At 40.4% G+C, this 23770-nt stretch overlaps 1 protein-coding gene across 7 annotated transcripts in view; it reads left to right on the forward strand.

Annotated features, from left to right (window-relative positions):
- The window catches only part of MEGF10 (multiple EGF like domains 10), a 365291-nt gene extending 353783 nt beyond the window's left edge, over positions 1-11508 (forward strand). For 5 of the 7 annotated variants that reach the window (XM_053220384.1, XM_053220383.1, XM_053220387.1 and 2 more), the window contains one exon: positions 114-1375. In XM_053220384.1, the coding sequence (XP_053076359.1) occupies positions 114-284 (171 nt within the window). In that variant the 3' untranslated portion in view covers positions 285-1375. Of the gene's footprint in view, positions 1-113; positions 1376-4865; positions 4911-5906; positions 6114-7375 lie in introns of those variants that run through there. The other 2 variants (XM_027076786.2, XM_053220382.1) reach the window with 2 other exon arrangements.
- Positions 11509-23770: the final 12262 nt, after the last annotated feature.

A 23770-nucleotide genomic window follows, 5' to 3' on the forward strand; every position in this document is an offset into this window, starting at 1 on the left:
GGAAAAGCAGCCCTCGATTCCTGCCCCGGACACGCTTTCCCTAGATCGGCAACACTGTGCTGTGCCACGCTGCGTTCTCTTTTGACGCCGTTTACGGTTTATGTTTTTAACAGTCAAAGAACAACCAGCTGTTTGTGAATCTGAAAAATGTGAATCCCGGGAAGAGGGGCCCTGTGGCGGACTGCACGGGGACGCTGCCGGCAGACTGGAAACACGGCGGCTACCTCAACGAGCTTGGCAAGTTCTCCCCGTGTCCGTCCTCAGCAGCCTCCTTCATCTTTTAGTCACCTCAGATAGTCACAGGTTGATGATCTGCCAAATCGATTTATTGGAAACATGCCTAGAGAAGCAGAATGATAGAATTATACCGAATGCCTGTATGGGGCTTGTTGCTGTCCTAGGTGCTTTATTCATCCAACAAACATTTATTAAGGTCCTGCTATGTGCTGGGGATTGATACAAAGAGACAAGAATCCCTGGCTGCGTGTAGCTCCCATTCTAACTCCACATATGTTAACTTACGTCATTCTGACAAGTATGTACTGTTGGTAAGTACGTTCTATTACCGTCACCATCGTGTCCGTGTGACGGTTGAGAAACTGAGTCACGAAGAGGTTAAGTAACTTGAGAAAAGTCTCAAAGCCTATTAAATGGTGGCGCTGCAATTTTAATCCTGTCAGGGTGGTCCCAGGCTATGTGTTCCTCTTCGCTCTCTTTTCCCATGGGCCACCCACACTTGAGAACCCCTTCCCTTTAGGTGAAGAAATGAAACTATCAACAGGAGTACAGTAAGCCATTGCCTCTCAAACATTTTGGAATAGGACCCCTTCACACTCCTAAAAGTTATCAAGAACCCCAAAGAGCTGCTGTCAGTATGGGTTATATCTTTTGATATTCACCATATTCCAAATTAAAACTGAGACCATTTAAAGTAGTTATTTATCTGCTTGTAATAGATGTCATCTCATTTCATGATAACATAAAACATTTTTATGAAAAAATCACTACATTTTCTAAAACAAAAACAAGTTAGTGAGAAGAGTGGCACTGCTCTACCTTTTTTTATAAATCTCTTTAACATCTGGCTCAGTAGAGGATAGATTCTCGTATCTGCTTCCGCATTCAGTCAGCGGTGATCCCACACTTGGTGCAGCTCTCGAAAAACCACTATGCATTTGAGAGAGAATGAGAGAGAAACAGGAAAATAATGTCATTGTGCTATTATGAGAATAGTTTTGATCTCGTGGCCCTGCTGAAAAGGGGGTAGGGCTTCCTAGACCACCCTTAAAGAGCTGCTGTGATTCCCCAATGAAAGAATAGTGCCATTGCCAAGCTGTTGCACCTCATTTTCTTTTAAAAAAAAATTTTTTTTTTAACGTTTATTCATTTTTGAGACAGAGAGAGAGACAGAGCATGAATGGGGGAAGGTCAGAGAGAGAGGGAGACACAGAATCTGAAACAGGCTCCAGGCTCTGAGCTGTCAGCACAGAGCCCGACGCAGGGCTCGAACTCACGGACCGCGAGATCGTGACCTGAGCCAAAGTCGGACGCCCAACCGACTGAGCCACCCAGGCGCCCCGCACCTCATTTTCAAGGAGGTGCTTGATGATACCATAATGGATGTGTGCATTGCCTTATGGGTAATGAACCCTTTCTTTTGTATTTATTTGATGGTGGGGCTTCCAGAAAACCCAGTTAAATTTGAATTTCAGAGCAGCAACAAATATTTTTGGTATAAGTATATCCCAAATGTTGTAAGAGACATACTTACCCTAAAAATAATTTGTTGTTTCTCTGAAATTCACATGTAACTGTCCTTCCTGTGTTTTTATTTGCTGCATCTGACAACACTCCTGGGCGGTCCTTTCTATGAATCTTGTTTTATAGAGCAATAAACTGGTCATCAAAGAGAGGTTAACTCTCTTATCATCCAAGATTTCATAGAGGAATGGGGTAAAGCCAGGTCTCAAAGTTGGTCTTCCAACTACTCCACTGTTCTTTCTGTGAAGCCCTTATATGTCAAATCACCTGAGCTGGATGTAAGAACCAATCTTTAAGGGCTCTGGAATCCCTTATTACTATTGAAATGAAAATGTTAAAGTAGGAAAATGAGTACAAATTCTTTACTTTTATTTATATTCTACATGAACATTATCAAGTAGCTGTGTATTTCTGAACATAGTTGAATTATTTATATACCAGATTCACACTATATGTATTGGTTAAATCATTTAACATCAGAGAGATTTTGTTTTATAAATTTTTTGTAATGTTTATGTTTGAGAGAGAGAGAGAGAGAGAGAGTGGGGGAGGGCAGAGAGAGAGGGAGACATAGAATCCGAAGCAGGCTTCAGGTTCTGAACTGTCAGCACAGAGCCTGACTTGGGGCTCCAACTCACAAGCCGTGAATCATGACCTGAGCTGAAGTCAGACATTTAACCAACGAGCCACCCAGGCACCCCGAGATTTTTTTTTTAAGTCTAAATTACATGAGTAATGTAGCTCAAAGAAATACATGAATTGGTATTAGTAAAGTACTACCTGGCACTAATGAGAGAAAAGTTCTCTTATTCCACCTACACCTGCTGCCCATGGTCCTGACTCTAGAACACAGTCACTACAGTGGTCACAGATAAACTTCTCTGCCCACGGGACTGATTGTTAAAAGTATAAAATCTTCATTGGAAATTCTGGATCTCTTTCATGTGTTCCCGTCTATGTCCTTTACAGTTGTTGCACAGAAAAAGTCTGCCCTTACCAAGAACAGGATAAGGCACACAGGATATGGATGATAAACTGAGTAGGTGATTTGAATGATGGAAAAGTTGTTGTGATGTTGTGTGAAAGAGGCCTGAACTTGACACAAAAGCCCTGTGATTGATCCCTACTTCTGTGATGGGGCGCTGGGCTAATCACTCCACTGCAGCTGATCTCTTCATTGTGACTTAGGGATAGTGATCATGTTGTGGCTCCTTGAATGAATTAGATTAAGGTAGGCTTTTGAAAGCATCTATCCAGGAATTGAGACATGAGGGAGTTTATGAGAACACCCGCCTGCTCCCTTGCTAAAACAGCACCCAGAGAGAACTTGGCAGGGGCGCTGGTCTAACAGTGCCACTCTTGTTCCCTAATTTACTATCCGCCTCATGCTGATTCTCTCCTGAGCCCCTTGGGGGACTCTAGCCATTGCATAGCGAAGACCGAGATGGACATCTCATGAGACTTTGCTACAATTTGGAGACAGCTAAATGAATCTGGCAGAGTAGCAAGGACATGGTTCCTTGATAGGGAGCTCTCAGAGGCCACAGGTCCTGCCCATCTTCATGCGGTCCCTTTATAAAGTTTGGGAATCCCCAAGACCACCCTCAGGATCAATGATTTGGCAGACAGACTCACAGAACTCCCTGCAAGCTGTTATACTCATGGTTACAGTTTATCACAGCCAAAGGATACAGATTAAAATCAACCAAGGGAAGAGACACAGTGGGCAGCATCAAGGAAAGTTCAAAGTCAGAAACTTCCACTTGTCCTTTCCCAGTAGAATCATGGAAAGTGCTAACTTTTCCTGGCTACAGTATAAGACTATATGCATGAAGTATTCCCAGCCAGGGAAGCTTACTTCAGCCGTGGCGTCTAGAGTTTTTATTAGAGTTCAATCAGGTCAACACAGTTGACCACCCATGTGGTTAACCTTTCATCCAGACCATCTGGAGATTAAAGTGACACCAAGTGCCAAGCCCCCTTCCATAAATCACTTTGTTAGACGATCCAGTGTAGCCCTAGGCCCCAGATAAACAAAAACACGTTTACTGGGTGGGATATCCCAAGGGTATAGAGATCACCTTCTAAGGTGGTTCTTAGGGTGAAAGCCAGAGGCTCACTTTGGTTAGGTTAATTCACTTTTCATCCTTGTCCTGCCTCCCTGTGTAACTGGACACCTTTCCCACCACCTGGGAACTTGGCTTCACAATCTGGACCCAAGAGGAAGGAAAACAGTCTCTGAGAGAGGAAGACATTCCCATTTCCTGTCCCATGATGATTGATATTACACACATCCTCTCCCTTTAGGGGATCCTCCCTTCTTCTCCACAAAAGTGTGTCCCACAGGACATACAAGGAATACATGCACAGTGGCCGGGGGCCTTCTCCTTACCATTCTCCTTCTTATGTGCCTATTCATCGCAAGTCATTACTTGATTCTCTGTTTCTAATCCAAGTCTATAACATTTCTTTAAAAGATCATTGAGGAGCCCTTGAAATGCTTGCATGTAGACTGAAGTTGGGGGTCACAGGACACGTTCAACATTACGGTCATTGAAACACCACTCGTTTATACGATGCCTCAGAATTGATGAGGCTTTGCGTATGCTCCAATTCACTTAATGATCACACCCACCCTGTAAAGTTTGCAAGGCAGGTTTTGTTTTCCTCATTTGAGAGCCAAAAATTTGACACCGAGAGAGCTGAACCTCTTGTCTGAGTCACGTGGTGGGCAAGTGATGAAATGCAAGTCCTTTGTCTCAGTTCTAGTCCTGGCTTTGTCCTTTCCATAGTACAACCTTGAATCAAGTGTACCGATCCATCCATGCCTCGTTCTCTACCCTTACTGATTAACCTTTCACAACGCACTGTAAATGAGCAGAATGATCAGAATGATACATATATATGTATTTTAAATTCTAAGCACTGAAGACACCAGGTATGAGTGATCTGGGTACAAAGGTTTGGAAAGCAGCAGCTCAGTTATTTCCTGCAGTAGGAAAGTAGTAGGTGCTCAAACGAGCTTCCTCCATGACCTTGGAATATTAAATGGGTTTTTCTCGTTTCCAGATCTCACTGGGCATTTTTTTTCTTCTTTATCACAGGAGCTTTTGGACTTGACAGAAGTTATATGGGAAAATCCTTGAAAGGTATGGTCTAAGTTTAAGGAAGAAGTACATTTATCAGAATCATAATTTTTTTTTTGAACGTTTATTTATTTTTGGGATAGAGAGAGACAGAGCATGAACGGGGGAGGGGCAGAGAGAGAGGGAGACACAGAATCGGAAACAGGCTCCAGGCTCTGAGCCATCAGCCCAGAGCCTGACGCGGGGCTCGAACTCACGGACCGCGAGATTGTGACCTGGCTGAAGTCGGACGCTTAACCGACTGCGCCACCCAGGCGCCCCATAGAATCATAATTATTTTTTAATTTATCTCAGAGACTGAAATAATTTGCTAAACAAGCAAGAGTGGCAGTTTAGAGAAAATGTAGAGTTGTTAGTGTGGTTAATTACTCCATGAAACAACACAAACAACGTTCACTGAGATCAAAAGCGGGACCGTAGGTGGATCATGTTAGGGCATAAGTCTGGGGGAACAAAGGTTTTCAGTTTGCTGGGGAAACACTCATATTTCCTTGAAAAGATATATGACTTATGGGGAATGAGAAATGCAAAAATGGAAACAGCAGCGAAAATAAGAAGAGCTCCACATGGTTACATGAATAACTTCATGTGCCCAGTCCTGGGGTTTTACCAGGAATCTTCATGTCACACATGCCTCCCTCGCCGTGATGATAGAACCTTCTTGTGCTCCCGGGGCCATCAGCAGGTGGTTTCTTGATTGAAGCCTTTGGGAATTAGTAAATTAAAATGGAATTAATTTGGAGTGTGAAAATCAAAATTAAATCAAATCCACAATGTATACGTGGATACTCACCTTAGAGAGGAGCTGAAATTACTCTATGGCTGAGTCATTTTATAGCAGAGTCTCTCCAAAGTAAGTGACGAATGTATGGTTTTGTTGTCGGCGTATACAATTAGAGAAAACTAGCGACAAAGGAAAAGAAGTCATCTCTCCAAGTAAGTCATCCCAGGGGAAAAAACAATGTTATCCATGCTTTCCTCCCCCATCTCTCTTCACAGATTTGGGAAAGAATTCTGAATATAATTCAAGTAACTGCTCCCTAAGCAGTTCTGAAAACCCATATGCCACTATTAAAGACCCACCTGTACTGATCCCCAAAAACTCAGAGTGTGGCTATGTGGAGATGAAGTCACCAGCACGGAGAGATTCCCCATATGCAGAGATCAATAACTCAACGTCAGCCAACAAGAATGTCTATGAAGTTGGTGAGTTCCCCTAACCAAAGGAAGAGCCTCACCTAAGAATTTTTTTTGAAACGATTTTAAAGTCTTTGGGAGTCTTTGAGAGTACAATAACAGTTCATATAAACATTATTCAAAACAGCGGTCATAGTTTAAGTGCAAACCTGTGTTTACAGTGATCATATTAATTGGTGTCACCTAAATTTTTAAGGGAAGATACCAGCTAGAAAATTTAAAGTAAATTTTCCTATCTCTCACCTGGTCACCCATCTCTTGCTTTGTAACCATAGTGAATATTTGAGCCCCCATGTGGAATAGCGCATGTGTCACCTCAGCTATTATGTCGCGTTAGCCAAAACAAGCGGTTCAGGTGGATGAAGCAGGTGGTTCCATTTCCTGATTGCATCCATTACATTCATGCTCTTAGCAGGATTGAACATTTTACTTTTAAATGTGTCTAATACATTGCTAATATTCTCAGATGTGAATCTGATGGAACTTAATAAGAATTCAATTTAAAATTAGAATTGTTTTGATTGCCCCTTACAAATACCGTTCGGGGAAAGTTGAAACAAATCAGAAGTATCATTGAGTAGGTAGAGTAGGGCCATGTATTTTAATTTTTCTCTCTCGTTCTCAGCGTTTATGATTTAAACTTTAGAAAATTCTCTACTACTTGTAAATGAAGTGGCCGATTTAACTCTAGTCACTAGCAACTTAGGCCATCGACATGTCACTGAGAAGTTAAATAACTCTTCATAAAGAATTAAGGCAGCTTTTTTACAGTGGAAGTTGTAGTGACCTAGATTTATCGTTGAAAAGTCAGTTACTATTCCGCTTTGGACCGTCCTGTAAACCCACCACTTTAACACAGAGCTGAACCGAGAGCGTGGGTCCTGAGTCATAAAATGAACTTGTTAAGTATTTCCATGAACTGAGTTAGCCTAGAAGGACCTTAATCTTCTGACCTGTGGAGTCAGGGGTTTGGACTAGATCATCTCCAAGGTGTTTTTCAGACCATGATTCGTATCCAGGATTTCTGTGTATTCCTTGGATGTCTCCATCCAAACCAGTGGCATGCAGAACACCATTGTGTGCATCAGCTGGTCTCACAGCCCAGGGTAGCCACCCCTAAGTGATTATAAAAGCATCATTTGTTTCATAAAATAATATTTATCTTTTTATAAATGCCCCTCTTGTCTGTTTGAGATTTGCAAGAAATGCCATACTCTTTTCTGTCTAAATTTTCCACTGCTGATGAATTCACGTGTCCCTGGTTGTCACAGAACCTACAGTGAGTGTTGTCCAAGGAATATTCAGCAACAATGGGCATCTTACCCAGGATCCATATGACCTCCCAAAGAACAGTCACATCCCTTGCCACTACGACCTGCTGCCGGTCCGAGACAGTTCCTCCTCCCCCAAGCAAGAGGATGGTGGCAGCAGCAGCAGCAGCAGCAGCAGCGAATGACACCAAAGATCCACCTGGTAGCCACTGGAAGTTTCCAGAACTGCAGTTGGTTCTTCTCTATCCTCGAGTTTGCCACCTTATGGGAATGTTCATCTCCCTGGTAGGCAACTGTTGGACGTGAACCAGAAAGCTCAAAGCTGAGGCTGGCTGATCGTAGGTCCTTCTTGTACTGGTGACCTGGAAGGAGATATCAGTGTGACTTCCTATTCTTCTTAGTTTTAGAACTGCGCTCGTGAAGCATGACTTCCTATAAGATCTTGGCTAAAAGCATGAACTTGTAGAAGTCCTTGGGAGGGAGTTGTGGGCTGCAGTGACATTGGTGTTTGGTTGAACCATTAAAATCTGAGTATTTTCTTTCTCATTTGCATTGCAGACCTGTACCTAGGATTGTGCAGTTTATCATAAAATCTGGTGTGAATCACTAAACATGTAGAAGAAAAGGGGAGTATTATTGAGTCCTTACATTTTTTTTTTTTTTTGCACCTGGATTTAGAATTATAGGGATAATATGAACCCAGGAAGAAAAGTTCTGTCGAGTAGCATACTGGATAGACTTTGAATAAACTCTAGAACTGGTTAGCAAATTTATATATGAAAACTTTAGACTTTTTTAGGATGAAGAAATAAAAAATTAGAATTATTTTAGCTATAATAGCATTATTTCAGAAATCACTGTCCAGATGTGGCAGGCAGAGGTTAATCTTCTTTGACCCTTGGCCCACTTTAGATCCGTGACATCATTCTGATCCCTGTCCCATCATACACATTCACCATGTAAGGTCCATGACATATCAATAATTATTTCATAAATACAGAAAATAGATTGTTTTATTTTTGACAGACGGGATTGAACGAGTGTATAATGATTGGAAAAGGGTGTAAATTTTAAGTGTAAGAAGACGTTTTGGTTTTGTAAACCATTAGCGACACATGCTGTAATATAGAATTAGCAGAAAGTTTTGATTAATTTTTCCCTAGACGTGACCGAAATATTTTTGTGCATATTTGAGAAAAGGGCACTTTCCTTTTATTAATTGTCGATTTAGAGAAACTATGCTTAAGCTGGTCTTTTGCATTGCTAATATGACATGTACCCCGTTTTTCATTAATTTGTATTTCCATTTTTAAGTTGTATAGTCTACGTTTTGTAGTGCTTGGATTGTTAAGGAAAAAAATATGTTATATGTTCTCTGTTTCTTGTATTATTGCCACTTATCTTTTTGCCTGACAAAAATGCATTGTTCTTTCTTTCCTTTTGGAGGGAGGAGATGAGAATATATAAAATCAAATCTATTAAAATTGGTCATTACTAAAATAGTAAAGTAACCATAGGCGAATGGCTCATGCTTGAAATAGAGAAACTTGTTACTATTTCAAAATGGAGCTCCTTTTGATTTGTGTGTTCTGAGTCTTGGTTAAAGCGGGGAGAAGGGGAGCGAGGAACCATTGGTTATTGAGCATGTACTACAGGCTGTTCTTACGAAGACCTTCATTAGGGTGATTACATAATTGATCATCCAAACTGGGACACTTTTGAGTGTAAATGAGGGCATTATTAATAATTAACCTGCAATGGGCCTAAATCTGGACCGTCCCAGGTAACCCAGAATGGACGCTCATCCTGTGCATACCTATCAGGCAATAATATTTTTCGCTTCAAAGCAGTTGTCTCAAGAGAATGCCAATAGAATGGAAGAAAGCTGGTTTCTCTTTGACCTACCTGAGCAAGCGGAAGGGCTAAAAAGCTGCCTGAGGAAGCGACTTCATGAGAAAGAACGATTGGTTGTGAATCTTTAAAGGCATGAAACCCTCTGTGGTATCCTGTCTCGGTGAGTCACTTAACCTATGTGTATTGTGTATCCATTCTGCCAGTAGCATACGTGAGGCACTGTCCCTGCCAGTTATTGAGTTGTCACTTATCTGCAGGGATTTCACGTGACACACCAGCACCTGTGATGGCGACTTGGTCAGGGAGGTGATAGAACACACACCTGCAGCGTTCACTCCTTTGATGGCTTGGCTGCTTCTTACAGAGAACCCCAAAGTTAACTCAAGGAAACACAGAATTACCTGGAGCACACCTTAGAAACAATTGATTTTTTCCAACAGTTAGCCTTAGGCTGACCCTTGGACTGTAGGGAGTAGGTGTCAAATTGAGACACTTGTGGCCTTTTTTGGTTAAGAAAAGAACCTTTTTCCCCTTCTTTTTAAAGCAGCATCTCTTCAGTGCTCCGCGATACATTGAGTTTCCCCGTTATTCCTTAGAGATAGTTGAACAAAAACAACTTTCTTTTTCTCATTCCACTACATAAAAAAAACAAAAACCAAAAAGACAACCCTGAAATCTTCACGTACAAAGGCAACAGCATCTCCAGCAGAAAGCCTGGGCAGCAGATGCCGACTCCAACGGGGCTCTGCCGTCCGTCCCTGTGTGTTCTTTCTGGCAACTCAGTTGCTCAGGGTTGCTGCTGTCCTGACACTGCATTTGCATCAGAGGTGAGTCTTACTCACCAGGGTTCACTCAAGATATTTCAAACAACAGAACACATACAGCGTTTTGGAAATGGTAAAACTACATGTTGTATTTGAGAGGTCTGGTTAAGAAGTCAAAACTTCCTCGATATTTTATATTGATTTGGGTAAAGAGAGAAATACTTCTGTCAGAATGAAATTTAAAAGACAAAAGGACCCAACACATTTTTATTTTCCCTGAAATGACCACCTTTGGACTCTTCCAGAGATGTCAAATGTAAGTTAATGTGATGTCATTCATCACACGCAGTGAATCTGTTCTCATGACCTTTGAATTCATTCATTTGGGACCATAAAATTAATTTCTTCTCTACATCCTACAGTGGTCAGAGCAGGGCATGAGTTTGTCAATACAAAGGAAAAGCCGTTCACATGGGAATGTCAGCCAAACTATTCTTTCCCTAGAGGTTGATGTAACAGAAAATTTATAAACTATTTGTATTTTGTATAAATACATCAAAATTGGCCCGATTAATAGCTTACGTACGTGCATCAATATGGAGAATATGTTATTTATAGGTAATTATATGATAAGGAATATTTCATAATTATTTACAATACTTGATATAAATTCCTCTCACATGCTATAGTAGTTATGCTAAGAAAGAACTTAATGTGTTTAGCATTTTCTCTATGGTAAATTACATTCACCAATTTTAGGAAAAACAATATGGAATTTTATAAGATAGTTATAACCTCCCAGCCAATTCCATTAGCACAACCAACGTGTTTTGAGAGAAACGCAAACAACTTTAGGAAAATGTGGACATCCAAAGAGCCACAGCAGTACTTGACAATTATTGGGGATTTTTAATCCACGTATATTGAAAAAGTTGTACAAAAGGATTACCCTACTCTTTAGAATTCGTGTCATTACTAGAAGTCCGGTTACCACTTAAAATAAGATAAAGTCCTAAAAAAATTACATTTTAAGGTTACGTTTTCTTTCAAATAACAAATTTTCTATCTTTGGGTAATGTCTTTGTTATTTGAACCAAGTATTTAATAGATACTTTGGTCTTAAAGGCTTTATGTCACGGAAGTGTATATAGATGTGCAAGTGTGAGTCCCGTGGTGTGGATGAGTGCTTATTTCTTGACTAAAGATGTACAGCAAACTACCCTTTTAGGGTCTTCCTACTAGTGGTGATCTAACATTGGGTCTGCTTGTTTTCATTCCGTATTTAGTCCAGGCTTCCTTTTGATATGAACAAATCGCAACATATATTTTTAAGGAAAAAAAATCCAAATACATAAGAATTTTCTTGATTGTAGCAAACAAAAAAATGCTTTCAGTGTGAAAATATCTCTATTTTCCAAAGATGGTTAACTTTGGTCAGTATTCGCCTCCGTTGTCATTTATATCACCAAATGAGTTTATAGATTAATGCAATAAACTTTCTAATTAAAAAAAAAACTTTAGTGTTTATTTCTATGTCTGATTCTATTGTTAATTAATGAGAATAAAAGAACCTATGATCTTACTGGAAAAATTAATATTTTTTTCACGTGTGACACCATAGCCCTTGATAGAGACATGTAAAAACAATTGCACTTCATTATATTTAACTGCTCATGTATCTGCTTCCCCTTCAGATTACTCGTTCTTTAAGGGCAGAGGCACCATTCTGTACATATTTGGATTCCCAGAACCCAGGTTAGTGGCTGAAAGTCAGGTATCTGTAAATAGCTTTAGGTTATCTTATGTGAAGTTGTTTCTTAAATCTCAGGAGCTTGTTAATTCCTTCTTTTATAATTAAAACATTTTTGGAGTATCCGCTTTATAGCACTGTGTTCTAGGGATCAAATATGAATAAAACATTGCTCCTTCTCTCACTTGCTGTTTATTTACTGAGATCCTGAGTGCCAAGCACAGTTGGGGATGCAGAAAACAATGATACATGAGCTATTTTAAAGTAGCTCATTATTTAATCAGGCAAATGAATCATCTTACTAGGCGCGTGACTTTGGTAAGTTACTTAACTTCTCAGGGCCTTGGGTCCTATATTATAATATGTTGGAAATCAAAGTACCTATTTCATAGGGGTTTTGTGAGAAGTTAATAACTTTGTGCGTACACAACACTTCAGTGCCTGACATATAGTAGGCAGCTGGTAAATGTTAGCTATCATTACTATTATGAAAAATTAGCTAATAACCTGAGCCATTTTGCTATAACCACATGAATGATGAGGCTGGTAAATCAGGAGTGAGCATTTAATGAATATTATAAAAGCTACATATTTGTGTGACCTTATCCTGATCTATTTTTGTACTATCACAAAATTCCATATGTATTTTATTACTAGAGTGGTAATTTAGGAGTGCAAGAATCATATGATTTCATCTGCCAGCACCTAAGAATAGAGGAGGCTTTGAAAATGTGTGGATGTGGGTTTCTGGAAAGATGGTAACCTGGCTTCACATTTCTATCCTGGAGAATCCAGCCATTAAGAAAAAGTCAGGGACTGATTTTGGCAACCTGAAGAGGTTCCACACAGTGAGATACCAAGTTCTTGAAAGAAGGTGCAAATGGCAGGGCAGGGGGCGTGGGAGGCAACATATAAATGGGAGTTGCTGGAATTGATGGGAGTGGACTGTAGAGGAGGGGGTGTGAGAGGAGGGCCAGCTGACCTGGGGGAAGGAAAGACATTCTCTGCTGTTTGTGTGATGCAGCCGTGAGAAAGGCTAACTGTCCCTTCCCTGATGGCATCTCTGGAGGCAAGGTTTGCATGTTGGGCTAAGGTCAGCCTATCCCTACTTGGACTTGTGACCTGAGATGCCTTCACAAAGGGCATCACTGGCAGCCCACTGAAGGAAAAATCCCTACCCTGGCTGTCAGTACACAAACAAGAACCAGAGAGACGCAGAGGTGTTGAAAGCCGACACGCTCTCACATGAAGAGACAGAGAAACAAGGCAACCACGTGATGGGAACATTGCAGCTCAGACTGATGGGAAGAGGCTGACGTGGAAAACCACAGTAAACCTCTGTTATGGAGGTGGAGCTAATGTGAAAAATGGAGGAAAACCTGGATAAATAGGAGTTAAACTCTTACAAGGGATATAATTAGAGGACCATAGAGAGTTTCCTGGAACTGAAAACAGTGATGTCCCAATTTAAAACTTCAATAGAGCAATTAAAAAAAAAAAAAGAGGTCAGTAACTGCTAAAGCTGAATTCGTGTTTCAGAGAATGAAATGCAACCAAGTGAAAATTCCAGAAATGGTAATCATGGGTAAGCAAAACAGGAAAACTCAACCAGGAGACCCAATATTGAAATAGTTGCTAATACAGATGGGGAACAGAGGCGCCCTGGAGAAATAGTAATCAAAGAGACAATCAAAGAAAACTTCCATAACCTATATCCTTTCATAATGTGAATCTTTCAGACCTTTAGATCTTTCTTTCCGTTGTGAAAGGACCTACCGGGCTGATGAAACAGAATTAATGAAAAATACGTATATATGGGGCAGAGAGAAATCCTGGTGACATTCCCGGACTCTGAAGCTAGAAGAACAAACTCATAATGGCACAAGCAGAAATAGCAGATGGCTCATAAGGGCAAGATAATAAGGCTGGATAGATAAAGTGTCTGGTGGGAGCAGGAATGGGGAGGAGGCCAAGGTAGGAAAGGGCAGGGAAAGGGTTATATAGCTGCCTGCTGTTCTCCCACCGCGGCATCAACTGCCCATCTTCCCAAGGACAGTGTGGCTACTGCCCAGCAGATTGTTAAATAGCCCGCTTTCCATTCTGCTCGAGACCTCTGACCCGACTAGCATGGACCACGAGAGACAGGGCAACAGGAAGAGGAAAAGGAGCTTATGTGATGGACTGGCACAAGATATGCTAGACATACCAAAGCACCAGTTTATCATCCTTCACTGAATTTATCAAGGAATCATCAGAAGTGTGTTCAGGAAGAAAATTGGAAGTCTTGCATGGCTGTTGGCTTATGGAGGGCTGTTCTTCCTCCTACGTTGTTGGCCTGGATTTCTTCAATGACGATAAAGCAATAGAAAAATCCACATATGCCACAAAGTGGCCAGGCTGCCATGGTATTTTTGATTATTAGCATAGGATTAAGACACTTATGGAACAAGCCATCTTGAAATACCTAAGAGCAGATTTCTTGTAACCGCTACTAAATACAACACAAAACAGAGAATAGATCGCTCAACATTTGAGCCTTTTTATTTCAGATCCATCTTGGACATCGGGACAGTAAGGAGAACAGGTAGGAACAGTGTCTTGTCTGAAGTGCCAGCCATGATCAGGGACTCGAGACATAGCTTCCCAAGTGTTCAGAATAGAGCTTTAGATGCCATACTGAAATTAAGGTAAAGAATTTAGTGATTGTAGGCAAAAGCCAAAGCATATTGACACATAGTCATTACATATCACAGGCGGGTTTGGAACCTTCATGCCTGAGTTCTACCAAGCATGACCCACCACGGAGGATATGAAGAAAGCACAGAGAGTATTTGCCATCACGTTCCGATGATTGGAGTCCTGCTGTAAAATTGATTTTATAGTTAATGGAAAAGAGATCCTCTTTCTTATTACCTACTTCATATAGATGACTGGTAAGCCTGGCTTGGCAGTAATATAATATTTTTATATGATACAATAAGTTAGTCGAAACATCAAAGCCAAAATGCTGAATTATTTTGCTTCAGATTAAATATCTAAATCCTGTGTGTAACATGCAAGAAGAGGGTTTTAGTTCTTTCTGGGCCCCTCATATTTTGTATATGAACTACTTTATCATCCTTATTATCCCAAATTGGATGGAATTTAATAATTTAAGACAATGATGTTAAGTTGTACACATCTACATGTGTAAGAACTTTTTATTTTGCACCCTTTTGATAGCTTGAGAAAAAAATTAAAAGAATAACTTTTTAAAGAAAAAAAGTAAAGCTTTTTAAAAATCCCTGTGTCTTGCTTACATATTCATGGGATTCTAGTTATTATTATCTTTAATAATTTACTATTATCCCCCAAAACATTGCAGCAATTTTTATAACAATTGCTCTTCGAATAAAGAAGCTGGCATAGACTATTCTGCTTCAATGTATTTATCTATAATATCTGTTAACTCTTGAGCAGGTGGTAGAGAACGAGGTCAATATCAAACGGAGGTTGTGTTAGTTGATATGCAATTATTCTTAGCCAGAGGGAGCTAGAATAGTTGGAATCGAATTTATAGTCTTCATCAGGAACAGGGAAAGCTCTAATGTTGGCTGTTGCTCAATCATTATTTCTTGAGAAAGGTGTTTCTTAGCCACTTGTGTGGGGAAAAAAACCATCACCCTGTATCCTATTACCCTGGCTAATTGCCTTCATGGAGGCTTGGTCTCTGAAGTTAAATACTATTTGATCTCTTTGTTTATTCTTTCATTGTCTGACTTTTCAGCTAGAATGTATGCTGCATGAGGGCAAGGTCTCTTCTGAATGGTTCACTGCTGTATTACAAGAACACCAATGTCTGACTCATGATATGGGTACAATAGAGATCGATAGATGGAATGAATGAATAATGGCTCCTGCTTACTTTGACACTGCAGGTTTGGCTTTGCTCTTCCTTGTCATTCTTCTCAGGTGGCTTGGAGATGTTGCTCCTGTCGTCCCATCCTACGATTGCAGTCGTTCACGATGACAGCTGCAAGTTCAGGAAGCTGGTAATCTGAAGGGATGTAGGACAAGACCGTGACTATCTAGCAAAATATTTTCTTACTTTATTTCAAAGCTCAAGTCAGGTCTTGGATATTTTTACCCACAAATCTTAGAGTACCAGCTACAGTGATTTTGGATGCTGAGAGCATTTCTGTTGTGTTTATGAATAGATGTTACAGGAGAGTGGATTTTAACTAAACATGTGATGATTGACATCTCCCACGTTTTGCTTCTATTGAGCCCTGTTTTACAGCCATGTTACACTGTTGGCTGGTCTCTGGTGTCCTCTCCAGGTCCCACCATCTTCTTCCCTGCACTTTCCTGTGTTCTGTCTCTCTGTCCCTGACCCTACCTCCACAACATCTGCCCTAAGGCCATGGTTCTGACAGGCTGCTCTCTCACAGGGACTGAGTGCAGGAGGGCAACCCAAAGAAAGCTTTTTCTGCCTGTGAAATGAGGGATTCCTTTGACAGTCTGTTTTGGCTCAAGGAATCCCCACTGGCCAGACTTAAACTTTCTTAGAATTCTGCTTGCATTGTAGACTATTCCTTCACTCTCTCCTTCACAGGACCAGACTTGACTCAGGCTAAAGAGAATATATGACCCAGGGGTTTCCACATAAAAATTTGCCTTGTGAAATTTGCTCTGTGGAAACATCTGTATGGTCTGCTTTATGGGAGCACTCTGATACTCTTATTTAAAATTCATGGCTCCCTTCTCTCTTTGGTCTCAGCCTGGTGACCCCAGCAGTATGCTCTCTGAAACCAGCTCTCTGAGAAAATTAAAAGGCATTGATTTGTAGCATTTTTCCATTTCCATGGTATAAACACTCCCACCATGGCCAATTTGAAAGTACCAATATGGTGTCACAGGATGTGGAGTTAAGAAGACATGCTCATTATTATCATACAATTGCATAGTATTTCCACAATACAAGCATGATAGATGTAAATGACCTCAAGATCATTCCTCATAGTAGAAGGTAGTAAAATAATGAAAATTGCTGAGTTTTGAGTATTGTTACCTGCAAAAATATAAAGTATTGAATTGTAGGTTTATATACTTCAGTTTTAATAATGGCTGGGTTTAACAGCTGGCTCACAGAATTCCTGAAAATTTAATAACTGGCTCTCACATGCCTGTACAAACTGCTTCAGCACATCATTACCACAACCCTCATTTCCCATTGTCCAAGTAAGGAGTCCACAAACCCAAGCCAAAACCCTGACGCTGGTGCATACAATGTATGGGCTGGAAGAGAGGAGCTCAGAGCACATTATTCTGACCCATTTTCATTTCACATCTGGAAAAACTGAAGTCCAGAAGGTTTATACATTCAATAAGCACTGTTTACTGAAAATGCCATAAGCCAGACTTCTTCGAATGCACATATTTCTGTTCAGTGTTCATTTTATCAGAAAAAAAAAAAACAATAGGAACTGGATTCTCTCTTTCTTGGGAGATTTTTAGACTAATTATTCAGCCGTGAAGGAGTCCCCATCTTAGGTTTTCTGGGAAGCAGTGAATTGGAAGGTGACCTTACTCAAGAGTCCTAGGCTCCATATAACATACGAACTCATAGCATGAGATCTATTTATGAATTGCCACTTTGGGAAAAGGCACTGAGGTACAAAGCTCTTCATCACCATTGTTTATACCCGTACACAGACAGACTTCTTTACCCCTGTAGATGGGTAGTGGAACCCACATGAGACTTTTGGACTCACAGCCAACTAACAGAGACCAGGAGAAGTGGATGGCCATGTTATAGAACTGGATTGACTCTTTTCTTCATATTGCACTCGTTTTCAAAAGATTCACTTTAATCATTCTCACTAAATCTCTAGGCACTGATACATAGCAGTGGCCTTTATGCTTGAATTGTGGCTGCAAATTAAATTTTAAAAATGTCCCGAATATTTTATGTGTACTGCAGGTAGATTTTATTTCTGGCAGAAAACAAACCAGAGCTGAGTCGCTTGACAAAGATGATTTTAAAACAGCAGGATGAAAGGCAGGGGTTTTTTGTGCTTGCCTGAGATGTTGAGCTCCAGGAGAATGTATTATTTAAAGAGTGGAGGAAAAAAGGGGGGAAGCCGTGGAAAAAAAGATGCAGAGGCTCAAAATATTGCTATTTTCCCTCATAGAGAAAAGTAGAAGGTGATTGGCAGTGAATACCGTTAAGCCTGCATTGAGGAACCATGTGGCCAAATTAATTACTAGAAAATGCCTTTTTGGTTATTAAAAGAGTGCCCTTTCCCTTAGTAAGGCATCTGATTCTTTGATGAGCTCAGCACCTAACATGTATAAAATGGTTTCCATTAAATGATTTTGACTGAATGAACAAATATAAGAGCGTTATGTACTTCATTAAAGGCTTTAGACACTTTTAAAGCAAAAGTCAGTCTTAAATATCACACATAATACAAAGTCAAGGTGCTATTAAACAAAAGCTCAATGCCTCAGCACAATGTACTAAAACATTGTCATGTCGCTTTACACATTACATGACACAAGACGATACATAATACAATACAATTCCTTTTTGACTGCTACTGGCTCTATAGAGAGTCTGACTTAACCCAAGGCAGCTAGTTTTCAAATAATCTTGATTACTTCAAGGAAAACATTGGCTTGGGTGTTTATATCCCGAATTATTCATTTTTTTCCTCAAAACTAGACTCACCACTTTATAGTCAGAGCTCTTAGATTATTAGAATTGGGCTCAGAGGCTAAGAGAAAACAAGTTCTCCAGGAAAACCTTGGAGGAATCTGGGGAAACCACCAATGGCCTCGAGAGGTGGTGAGGGCACAGCCCTTTATCCAATGACAGAACTGGCTGGTGACTTCAGCTCTTACGGGTGTGATCAACCCGCACCCAAATCCTCTGGTCGTGGTGGATTTCTTCTTGATATTTTGACTCACAGCTGTTCACGGAATCTTGTTACTTAAAGCACGCGGAAGTGGAGAGATTTGCTTGTGCACAGCCCTTGCTTTGTTGATCGGGGAAGAAGGCCTGTCACTTTCCTAAATACAACGTGAAGGTGTTGATTTGATTTTTGTCTGTCTGCTGGTCTGCGGGGTCACCTCACCCTTCCTTGAAGGCCCCCACTTTGCCCACATCACTCCCCCTACAGACCACACCATGTCTTCTGAGTAATATAGCTCTATGATGCAAGGAAGACTTTGCTATTATTTTTAAGGAATTCTGATCTCAGTTTTATGGTTAGTCCCAGTTATTATTTGTCTCCAGACTTGCATAGTTTACCTTCTCTCTTTATACCATGCTATCTTAAGATTTTTTTTTAATTTTTAAAAAATGTTTATTCATTTTTGAGAGATGGAGAAACACAGAGTATGAGTGGGGGGAGGGGGCAGAGAGCAAGACACAGAATCCAAAGCAGGCTCCAGGCTCTGAGCTGTCAGCACAGAGCCCGCCGCAGGCCTTGAACCCATGAACCACAACATCATGACCTGAACTGAAGTCAGGCACTTAACCAACGAGCCACCCAGGCGCCCCATACCATACTATCTTCATTGTTTATTTTTGCAGTGCTGTGGAAGTGATTATTCTTATGACTACAAATTCTGTCTAGGATCAAGAGGAACATACATACTCTAAGTCGATATCATGTGAGAATGATAGAAACAAGAGGGAATATGGAGTAGGCAGGATGGGTGACAAATTTCCAGGTCTGATGCCTTGTGTGATCATGGTCAAGGTAATTTGTTTCACTTGACTCTGGTTTATTCACACCAAAAGAAAACATACTGCTACTGTTCTTCCTCATAGAATTGGCAGAACATGTGATGTGTAATATTTGAAAACTCCAAATATTGGAAAATAATATAAAATAGCTTTAAGAGTTACTGAAATAGTTGGTGGAAACTCATATTTACCAAAATTATCATTGTAGAAGGATTAAGAAGGAAGAGATCTATAGATGCGATTTTCCACAATTAGCAGAATGACATAAAGCACATCGCTGGGCTGACTGGTCATTCCATAGATTCTTACAGGATGGCGTCATGGATGTAACCATGAAGAGGAAAAATCAGTATTTCAAATCCTGATTTAAACTGCTCAGCCGGTGAACCTTCTGGGCTGTTTAAATCGCTTTACCTTCTCCCATATGCGTAACATCTGGGGTTTCCAGCAGATGACCACGTTAGAGAAATAATGACAGGGGGAAAAAAATGTCCACGTGATAATCTCTGGAAAAGCCCTAACCTTTTTGGAATAATGTTGCTATAAAAATGGCAAGTACTTTTTTAATACAGGCATCATCTCCTGTAAGTCAAATACTCCTTTTTAAAGAAATTAATGAGCTTTATTTTTTAGAGCAATTTTAGGTTGACAGCAAAATTGAGGAGAAAGTACAGAGTTCCCATATACTTCCTGCCCTTCCACATACACGACCCCAATATTGACCTCCTGCACCAAAGTGGTACATTTGTCACAACTGACAAACGTACACTCACACCTCATTATGACTCAAAGTCCATAGTGTATATTAGGGTCCACTCTTGATGATGTACATTCTCTGGGTTTGGCTAATGTTTAATGACACGTATCCATGATTGTATTATTATATAGAGTAGTTTTGCTGGCCCCCAAACCCTCTGTGCTCTATCTCATTCTTCCCTCCCCACTAACCCCTGGAAACCACAGATCCTTTTATTGTCTCCGTAGTTTTGCCTTTTCTATGATATCATATAGCTGAAATCATACAGCGTGTAGCTTTTTCAGATTGGCTTCTTTCACTTAGTAATATGAATTTGAGATTTCTTTTCATGGCTTGATAGGCCATCTTCTTTCAGCACTGAAGAATATTCCATTGCCTGGGTGTACCACTGTGGGTCCATCCACCTGCTGAAGAACGTCTTGGGTGTTTCCAAGGTTTGTCAGTTATGAATAAACATCTGTGGTGCAGTTTGTTGTGTGGAAATAAGTTTCCAATTTATGTGGGTAAATGCCAAGGAGTGTAATCGCTGGATCGTATGGCGAGTATGTTTGGGTCTGTAAGAAACCAACAACCTATCTTTGAAAGTGCCTGTATCATTTCGAATTGTCACCAGCAATGCATGACAGTCACTGCTATTCCTCATTCTCACCAGTATTGGGTGTTGTCAGTGTTCCAGATTTAGGCTACTCTCGTAGGGGTGTTATCTGCAATTCCCCAATGACATAGGATGTCGAACATCTTTTCATATCTGAGTATCTTCTTTGGTGAGGTATCTGTTAAGGGTCTTTGGTCCATTTCTTAATCATTTATTTTCTTCCTGTTTAAAGAGTTCTTTGCATGTTTTGAATGACAGTCCTTTGCCAGATGGGTCTCTCATCAGTGATCTCTTTCACAGATGATGTATCTAAAAAGTTTTCAGTATATGCACGGTCACGTGGAGCTTTTTTCTATACTATCTTCTAGGGGTTTTATAGTCTTGCATTTTATGTTTGGGTCTATGATCCATTTTGAATTAATTTTGGAGAAGGTCACACGGTCTGTATTTTTTTTTTACATGGCTGTCCAGTTTTTTCCAGATTTGTTGAAAAGACTCTTTGCTCCATTATATTGCCTTTGTTCCTTCCTCAAAGGTCAGTTGACTACATCTATGTGGGTCTTTCTGGCTCTTTATTCTGTTCCAATTAATTTCTTTGTCTATTTCACCAACTTTCTGTGTTTAATCTGTGGTTTAATGTGTGACATTAATTGGGGGAAATTCTCAGTCATTATTGTTTAACACCTGTTTCTGTTCCTTTTTCTGGTTTCCTTTCCTTCTGCTCTTCCTATTCCATGTGTTTACATCTTTTATAGTTCTCCCACGGTTCTTGGATACTTTGTTGTGGTTTTTCTTCTGTCTTTTTTCTCTTTTCTTTTCAGTTTTAGGAGTTTCTATTGTCCTGTCCTCAGTCTCAGAGATTCTTTCCTTTGCTGTGTCCAATGTATGAGCCCACCAGGCATAGTGATCGTGATTTTTGCCACTTCTTTTTTATTCTCAGAATTTCCATCTCTCTGCTTAACATTATCCACCTGTTCTTACATGTTGTCTACTGTTCCATTAAATCCCTTAGCATGTTAATTACAGGGTTTTTTTAAAGTTCTGGTCTGGTAATCCCAACATTTGTGCCATATCTGACTCTAGTTCTGATGCTTTCTCCATCTTTTCAAGCTTTGTTTTTGCTTTCTACTATGCCTTATAAATTTTTGTTGAAAGGTGGATGTGATGTATTAGGTAAAAAAGAACCAGGGTAATGTAGTGGTGAGTGTGGGGGAGGGAAGCGTTCTGTGGTCCAGTGATTGGTCTCAGCTTTTCAGGAGCACGTGTCCTTGGGCTGTGATCTTCACAGGTGCTTCTTGGGTTTTTGTTTGGTTTTTTTTTGCCCCTCCTTTCAGGCGGGATAGGATGGCTAGAGGGAGTAGAGGTGGGTATGTCCCTCCTCCCAAGTCAGGTCACCTCTGAAGAAAGCCCAGCAGGTTAGGCTTTGGTTAACGAGTTTCCTCTGGGGTCGGGCCTTGTTAAGAGTAAAGTGATCTGGTGCATTCCAACATGGTTCCACTCGCTCTCATTTGCCCTCAGTACTAGGGGGTTTTCTCCGAGGCTCCCTGACAAAAATGGATTGGAGCTCCTGGAGGTGAAACTCACAACAACTTGGGAACTGTGTATGATTGGGTCCTCCTGGAGTTTTTAACTCTCAGGCTGGTCGACACTGAGCCTCCAGCAATTTGCTCATTGCTATTCAGGTCCACACAAGTTCCTGCAACGGTTTCTGCTCTGGTAAGTTGTGATTCTCTTTATCCACCTGTATTGTCAGCTTGGGGAGCAGTGGTTTGCCCTGTGACCTCACTTCTCTGACAGATCTAAGAAGAGTTGACTTCTCAGTGTATTCCTCTTTCCAGTGGTTATTAGGGTGGAGCAGTGATTTCAAAGCTCCTTACATGTTGGACTCAAAACTGGAGGTCTGAACTATCATTTTTATGTCAAAGAGATGATGACTTCTGAAAATTAGGAGTGAGAAACTGCATTGCAGAATAAACATCAGATTCTTTCTTCTCCATTAAGCAAAAGACCTTTACTCCTTGGTTCAAAACTGATAAATAGATTTAAAAAAAAAGGTGGTAGGTATATACAATGAAATACTACTGGGCGATCAAAAAAGAATGAAATAATGCCGTTTGCAAAAATGTGGAGGAACTGGAGTGCCTTATGCTAAGCAAGGCAAGTCAGAGAAAGACAAATACTACAGGATTTCACTTATATGTGACATTTAAGAAACACAACAGATGAACATAGGGGAAGGGAAGGAAAAAATAGGATAAAAACAGAGGGAGGCAAACCATAAGAGACTTTTAAATACGGAGAACAAACTGAGGGTTGCTGGAGGGGAGATGGGTGAGCTAAAATGGTGATGGGCATGAAGGACGGCACTTGTTGGGATGAGCACTGGGTGTTCTATGTAAGTCTTGAACCAATAGGTTCTACTTGTGAAACCAATACTACACTGTATGTTAACTTGAATTTAAATAAATAAATTTTAAAAATAAATTAAAAAATACACACTCAGAAGGGCCTACTTTATATTACTGGAAATATTCAATGATTAGCATTTCAGCTGATTTCTTTCTTTTTTTCTAATTTTTTTTTAATTTTTATTTATTTTTGAGAGAGAGAGAGAGAGACAGACAGAGACAGAGCACGAACGGGGGAGGGGCAGAGAGGCAGAGACCCAGAATTCAGAAGCAGCCTCTAGGCTCTGATCTGTCAACACAGAGCGTAATGTGGGGCTTGAACTCCCAAACCATGAGATCATGACCTGAGCTAAAGTCAGAGGCTTAACTGACTGAGCCACCCAGGCACCCCTCAGCTGATTTCTTTTAATAGAAGACATGTGCATTTTGAAAGTTCAATTTTTTCTTTATATCATGTTTTTTCCCATATATGGTGCAGTGTAGAATATTGTAGAGTAAAAAAAAAAAAAAAAATTACCCTTGCCCTTGGAGA

The sequence above is a fragment of the Acinonyx jubatus genome, chromosome A1 (genome assembly GCF_027475565.1).
Source record: "Acinonyx jubatus isolate Ajub_Pintada_27869175 chromosome A1, VMU_Ajub_asm_v1.0, whole genome shotgun sequence".
Classification (NCBI taxonomy): domain Eukaryota; kingdom Metazoa; phylum Chordata; class Mammalia; order Carnivora; family Felidae; genus Acinonyx; species Acinonyx jubatus.